The 7,137-nt window shown below is 36.5% G+C and overlaps 1 protein-coding gene across 1 annotated transcript; it reads left to right on the top strand.

Annotated features, from left to right (window-relative positions):
• Window positions 1–3,998: 3,998 nt before the first annotated feature.
• LOC311279959 (cystatin-like) lies at window positions 3,999–6,234 on the top strand. Its single transcript, XM_084391801.1, has 3 exons — window positions 3,999–4,455; window positions 5,662–5,772; window positions 5,865–6,234. Exons 1-3 carry the CDS (start codon window positions 4,255–4,257, stop codon window positions 5,940–5,942), a joined length of 390 nt encoding a protein of 129 aa, XP_084247927.1. The 5' UTR covers window positions 3,999–4,254; the 3' UTR covers window positions 5,943–6,234.
• The last annotated feature ends 903 nt before the right edge of the window (window positions 6,235–7,137 follow it).

The raw sequence follows: 7,137 nt of genomic DNA, 5'->3' as shown, positions 1-7,137 counted from the left end.
AAACATTGCCATGGGTTTCAAACGTGGCCATAGTCCTATGTCTTGTTGATTTCTTCGTGAAATATACTCTGCTTCTGCTGTAGTGATGAGTGTCAGCGGCAGGTAAATACACTTGCGTGATTGTCATGTGGACCGGCTCTCGCGGTTGCCTTATTTAAAAGGATCCCCATTAGCTGACGCCGAGACGACAGCTAGTCTTCCTGGGGTCCAAACAATATATACAAAACCCAATAATTACAATCACAATTAACTTACTCCCAAATATATCATATATAAATACACACAAAAGAACAAGAAAAAGTAACAATACAAATAGTACTGATTCAAATAATAATAAAATAATGAAAAACAACATAGCACATGATACAACCTCGCTCAACCAATCCAGACGATATTATGATGTTGAAACCAAATACAGTCTTAAGGCGTTTCTCAATGTCAAGGATAAGGATCCTCGGAAGCCAGAATTTCGAGGATGCTACGTCATCTACATCCGTCAAAGGACTGTTCCAATGTCGAGGATCCTCGGAATTTCCACCAAGGACTGAGTCCTTCGTTCGAAAAATATCCCATGTAACGTTACAGGAAAGGATGCATATGTGTAGCCTTCGTGCTCTTCGCGCTCTCAAATCACCCACAATCCTATGCGCGCAGCTTTGCTATCTTGTTCAAAAAATTCAAAATGTTGGACGTTAACGGAGTCGGAGCGTTAACGGGTCAATATGCTTTCAAATGTAAATATATTTACGTTACCAAACATTTGTTTAAAAAAATAATTACATCCATTATGGTATGGGTCAAATTGACCCACACTGTTTAAACACACTTGACAGTCAAATAATCAATATGATTAAAAAGGAGTTTATTGATTTAAAAACGATTATATTGCCTGAGTGAACAGAACTGCGTCCATAGCAACGCTCTGTTTTTCATTTTCACTGACGTAATGACGCACTGACGTGCACTTGCTAGCCTGTTCCATTTACGTGTTTTCCGAATGCTAAAGAGGAGCCTCGCCTAGCCTCTGAAGGAAGTGACTTGGAAGGACCAGTCCTGCCAAGGAAGTATCCTTGACATTGAGAAACACCTTTAGTCTTTTTTTAAAACCAGTTTTTCCCTTGATTTCACGAACCCCAACTGGAAGATTGTTCCAAAACACAATTGACCTATAAAACACGGTCCTCTTCATAGAGTCAGATTTAGGTAGGGGTAAAGAAATCTGTCGACTATTCGCCCCTCTTGTGTAATGTCTGTGAATGCATATCTGAACAGTAAATTATATTATCATAAAGAAATTTAGGAGTCCGAGTGTTAATAATTCTTTGAAAATATACTAACATATTAACAGATAGTCTATGCTTGACCATCAGCCAAGCAAGACGTTCATGCATCTCTGCGACACTAGTTCTCGAAGAACACCCAAGAACCAGTCTTGCAGCCTTGTTTTGAGCCACTTGTAAATTTTTTTAATGACTGCTTGATGCAGCAGACCATACAACAGAACAGTAATCCAAATCAGGTAACTTAATATCATTTCGCCGCTGTTGTAGACTGTGCTAATAAATACAGGGAATAAAGTATAACTATTGCAATGCGATGAAAGGGTAGTTTGATTTTTAACATTATTCTCTCAACAGACTTTTACATCGGTAGTCTGGCGTTATAATTTATTTGCTTTTGGTGTACTGTGGAGTGGGTAAAACTGTTTTTAATGGCAGGCTAGCATACCGTTGACTCGCGCTAGCCTAGCACCGGCGAACTATGCAACTGGAAGGACTGGGTGAACATTTTTGAAAACTGTCTCACCACTGATAAATAACAAACAGGCTAACTTGTAAATGAGGTCCGATGTCCAAAATTCTGAACCACCCCTTTAATATGGTGGCATTGTTTGACCATTTGTCTGTTTTTGTCTGTCATTGATTTTGTCACTACATTTAGTAAGGTGTTGTCAGGATGAGTTTGTTTATTAAAATGGCATTTTAAGGTATTTCCTAAGTGTCTTTAGTCTTGAGGAGTACTCTGCTCTTCATGACACAAGGCATATTGAATGATATGCAAATAAAGGAATTAATTTGCATTGAGTCAACACAACAATTAAGTCATGGAAATTTACTTAAATTTACTTATTACTTAAAACAATTAAGTGAACACAACTCAAAATTTGTTTTTACATACAACAATGAAAACTCAGCTGAATGATTACACAGAAGAATGTGGTGGAATTCCAGGAATTTGGTGAAGTCCATGAAATGACCTTGAAATGACTAGACAAGTTGCACATCGACGGAAATGGTTTAACCGCACCTAAAACATGACAAGCATTTCTGAACTCTAAACATTCCGTGTTCCATTTTCCTCACTTGATGCATTCAACTGTCTGCATAATGTTAGGTGGCTGTGTTTTTTTCCAGACAAAGGAAGCATTATTGAACTTGTCAAACAATCGTGCTTATGTAACATTCAAGCCACGAAGAAGGCGGATTGTTATTTCCCCAAAAGACCCTAAAGTTAGCAGTTTGGTGCAAACTCCGCCCATCGGACGCTTTCATTTGCCAACTCAATCACGTAGAGTTACCTGTCAAGAAAAGTTCAGACTTCTGAAAAATCATGGACGGATCCATTTGCGACAAAAAGCTATGCGTTCACGGAGATGGATGCTGGCGTATGACGTAGGACGTAGTGTAGGAAGCGCCGTGACGTAGAACGAACGTAGAGTTTTGTTTTGCTCTGCTCTCTGGCTGCGCTGTCACGTTCGTTCTACGTCACGACGCTTCCTACGCTACGTCCTACGTCATACGCCAGCATCCATCTCCATGAACGCGCGTCGACCGCTACCGGAAGCCAGTTATTTTCGTTTATAAAGTTTTAAATATGTATATTTTTTACGACAAAACCGCACGGATTACCCTCAGAAGGCCTTCGTTTATCCCCCTGGAGCCGGATGGATTACTTTTGTGAAGGATGCATGCACATTTTGGGACTTGAAGGAGGTGGATAATAGTTGTAGGAATCAATCATTAGGCTATCCCACACAATGCACTGATTAACTTCACTAACTTGACAAAGAAGCTTTGACTAAATATTTAACACATGTGACTTAAAAGCATATCAAATTAAAAAAATTACAGTACAAAGTTAGAGCAGCAGTTTTTTTTAAATACTTCTTTTAGAACATAAACTGTGGTTAAAACCAAGGCCACAGACTTACTGCAATAATCATTATAGACTCACTGTGACTTTGCATGAGTTAAACCCTGTTTACTCTACGAATGATTCTGAGATTCCTTGAGTTACAGTGAATGAAACAACTGTCAGACTCAGACTTCTCTGAGATGGCAATGTTGACACCACTTTGATAAATTAAGGGACCACTTAAACTAGAAAAAGTGGTTATTTTTATACCGTATAGTTGTTCAAGGAGTTCTGGATTTTGTTTTATAGAGGGAACCAGAGATCATTTTGTGTTACTTTTCACCTACTTTGGTTGAGATCATGATAGCAGGGACAGATTTATAAAACCGGGACAGATTTATAAAACCAGAACATAAGCCGTAAAGACCTGCAAATCATGCTACCTCAAGTCAAGCTGCTTATACAAATAAGGGCAAAATAAATGAAATTGTCAATAGAAACAAAGAAAGAGGGATTTACAAAAATTAAAACCCAGCTGACTGGTTGAAGCAGGTAGGCCAGTTTGAATGATAGAGAATTCCATTAGTTAATATTAATTATCTTAAAAAAATATATATTCTTTATAAAAGTACAAGAATATAATGTTTCATTCAAATGGTTAAAAAAACATTCAAATTTAGCCTAAACATTGTCAAACATCTGAATAAATAACAACACAGGACAAAACAAACATAAATGACTGAAATACAATATTTATAAACCAAAATAAAGTAATTCCGATGTTTTTTAAATATAGATATCTGCAAAACAAGGTCAAATAATTGCGTATTAGTGTAAAGCAGACAGAAAAGTATTCCAAAAACAGAAGTCGCCTTGCAAGCAGAGAGAGAGAGAGAGAGAGAGAGAGAGAGAGAGAGAGAAAAACAGTTTGTTTGTTTCTTTCAAACCCGTTGTCCCTCCCTACAACTGCGATTGGTGGATGCCAATCCTTCCCTAATTCGCTGCGCTGTAGAGAGCGACGGTTGTGTATATAATCTCAGACATCATATTTGGTTGCATCCAGTTTCGATTTGACGACATTAGGGAGAATCAAGACAGCCCGAGTCATACAGCTTAAACATGTATCTTAAAATGATTGTGGCGTTTCTGGCGGTGATTTTGGCCGTGGCGAGCGCTGGGATGGTTGGAGGTCCTGTGGATTCAGACATGACCGACGAAGGAGCTCAGGATGCGTTACAGTTTGCAATGGCTCAGTACAACAGGCAAAGCAATGATGCGTTTGTGCGTCAGGTTTCCGAAGTCGTCAAGGTTCAAACACAAGTAAGTAGGCCTTGCGTTAAACGTTTGTTTTCTCATTTATACTCGGACGTCGCTAAATAACACCCAGTGAGAAACGCAGGCCGCTGTCATGGTGGCACGTCCTGATTTTGCCGAGACGCGTTAGTATGTTATATAACTTAGTCAGTGTCAACCGATTTTGTTGATCCTGGAACAACATTCCTGTCCGTTTTTTAGTCCTAACCATATCCCTACACCTAAACCTTACTTAACACATAAGTTAGGCTATACCTAAAATCAGAGGGAAATGATAGGTGAATAAGAATGGTGTAAAGCACCTAACCCTGGTTGTAGGTAACTTTACATTAACTGTAAACCTATCAGTCGAATCTTATTGGTTGATTGGAATGTTGAGCCAGGAACATGTTACACTTGGTGAAATCAGGTTCCGCGTCATGGTGTGAATGACTGCGTCAACAAACCTGATTTAATTGACATAGCCTAAGCCTGTTTAAAACAGTCACAAAGGTGTGACGATGTGACTGTATACAAATAAATGTATAACAAATAACTGTCTGAATATATTTTTTAAACGTACTATTTTTTTAATAGTATGTAATCCAGAAGCAACTAGTATTCAGCTAGTAATTTCCATATGCCTATAGGATTTAATGGCAAACAATTGTTAGTAACAATGGAATAAGGTATTTATTATCAAAATTGTTAAAGTGATTTGAAGCAAAGAAGTTAACACTGGTTTGAGGAAGTATTAAGTATCTAACGAATAGTTACTAGAGATGTTGGAAAATATACTAGGAATAATGAAGGAATAAATAAAGAATATATTTTAAAACAAATAAATATTTTCAGAACCCTTGACATTTTTGCCAGTTGTATCCAATGCAATATACAAAGAGATTTGTTGACCCCAACATAGAAACTATTTATATTATAGGCCACAAAAGGATTTTTATTTTTAAAGGTAAGACAGTAAAGGATTTTTCAGATGTGATGTTTTAAACCGTATTTGAGGTATGACCAATGTTTTTTGAAAATTGACAAAACTACAAAACAATTGCTATAAATAACTTTTTACTGCTTAAAATGTCCTCTTTGCTCACATCATGATATGATCATGGTAAGAAAGATCTTTAAAGCATCAGTTAATGTAGGTTGCTTTTGTGAAATTGTGACACATTACGTCAAGGTTTACCCAACAATGTCTGAACATGTTTCTGGTTGCTCTAGGTTGTCTCAGGCCTGAAATACATCTTCACTGTGAAAGTGGCCAGAACATCTTGCAGGAAGGGTGGAGTTGAGACCCTGTGTGCCATTCATAAGGACCCTGCTATGGCAGACGTAAGACACACTGTCTCATTTACACTATTACAGTTACCTGTTTGTACTTCTCAATTTCCATATTAAAAGAGATTAACTTTTTTTCCTTTTAGGTCACTGAGTGCAAAATTGCGGTCTGGAGCCAGCCATGGTTAAAATCAATTAAAGTAGTTGAAAACACCTGCATGTAGAGCATCTCTCTAGTGCAGTTTGAGGCTTTTTAACATTCATGCAGCAATAAAACTGACTTGTTATTGCTAATTATGGTAAACCAGATGTCTTTCCTATTGATAAAATAGGAATTTGATTTGTCGTGATAACCTTTGATGTCAACAACAAATCATGATATAAGAATGCTTTACTAACACAATAATCATGTAATCTCATTAGACTCAATTGCTTTGAAAAAATCTTAGAATTTCTAAATAATAAACTGCATTTTCCAATATTTGTTCATCCTTATTAAACCATGGTTGAATGAGATATGTCTGTGCACTGTTTTTTGGTTAAATACATTTTGGGAGTCGTACTGATTTGGAGGATTGAGAACACTGTATATTATTTTGTGAATGTATACATAAAGAAAACAACCCAGTAGTATTTATGTGATAATAACAGTTATAGGAGTGTAAATACCAGAACTGATGTATTTGTATGTGATTTAAATTTAATGTTTACAGTTTTATAAATACCTCAGTCTTGCACTCACATGCAACACTTTTCTCTAAATATGAAATAAACCTCTGCAGAATTAATGCATACAAGCATTTTGATACAAGGGTTGAAACTATTTATTTTGCCAAAACTGCATAAGAGTTTGATCAGCTTTATAGTGTTTTGTTTTTCTTTACCTCATAAAAAATGATGAAGGATAATAAGGATATTTTATTTTTATCATGCATGTTCCAATAATCCCTATGGTGTTTGCGTGACAAGCCAGTGGTGTACAGAAATGTATACTAATAAAATAATTTATACTAATTACACTGTAGCAATGTAAGGTGTATAGCAGCATTATGTTATTTTAATTTCAGCACAGCTTAGTACTCCGCTATGAAGCTAATCTATTAATATATTTCCTTCAAAAACGTTTCACCAGGAATAAATCTTCAAAAAATTAAAATATTGCAATGAACAATTTAGTATAATGTTTGTTATAATAATGCGAGTTGTCAGTTGTCGTTTTTCATTACTACTGTACGTTACTACTATTTATGTCTTTTAAAATGCATTGATTTTGCCATGTGTCACAATCAGGTACTGTATACACACACAATGAAGATGAATCACCAATAAAGTCTTTAATAAGCAAACACATGAAGGCAGGTAAATCAAAATAACACGTATGCATTGGCAAGACCGGACAACTCTCTAATGAAACGGGAA

This window comes from Rutilus rutilus (genome assembly GCF_951802725.1).
Source record: "Rutilus rutilus genome assembly, chromosome: 20".
Taxonomy (NCBI): Eukaryota; Metazoa; Chordata; class Actinopteri; order Cypriniformes; family Leuciscidae; genus Rutilus; species Rutilus rutilus.
Note: the sequence above shows the minus strand (reverse complement) of the source record. Positions and strands in the feature narration are given on the sequence as shown.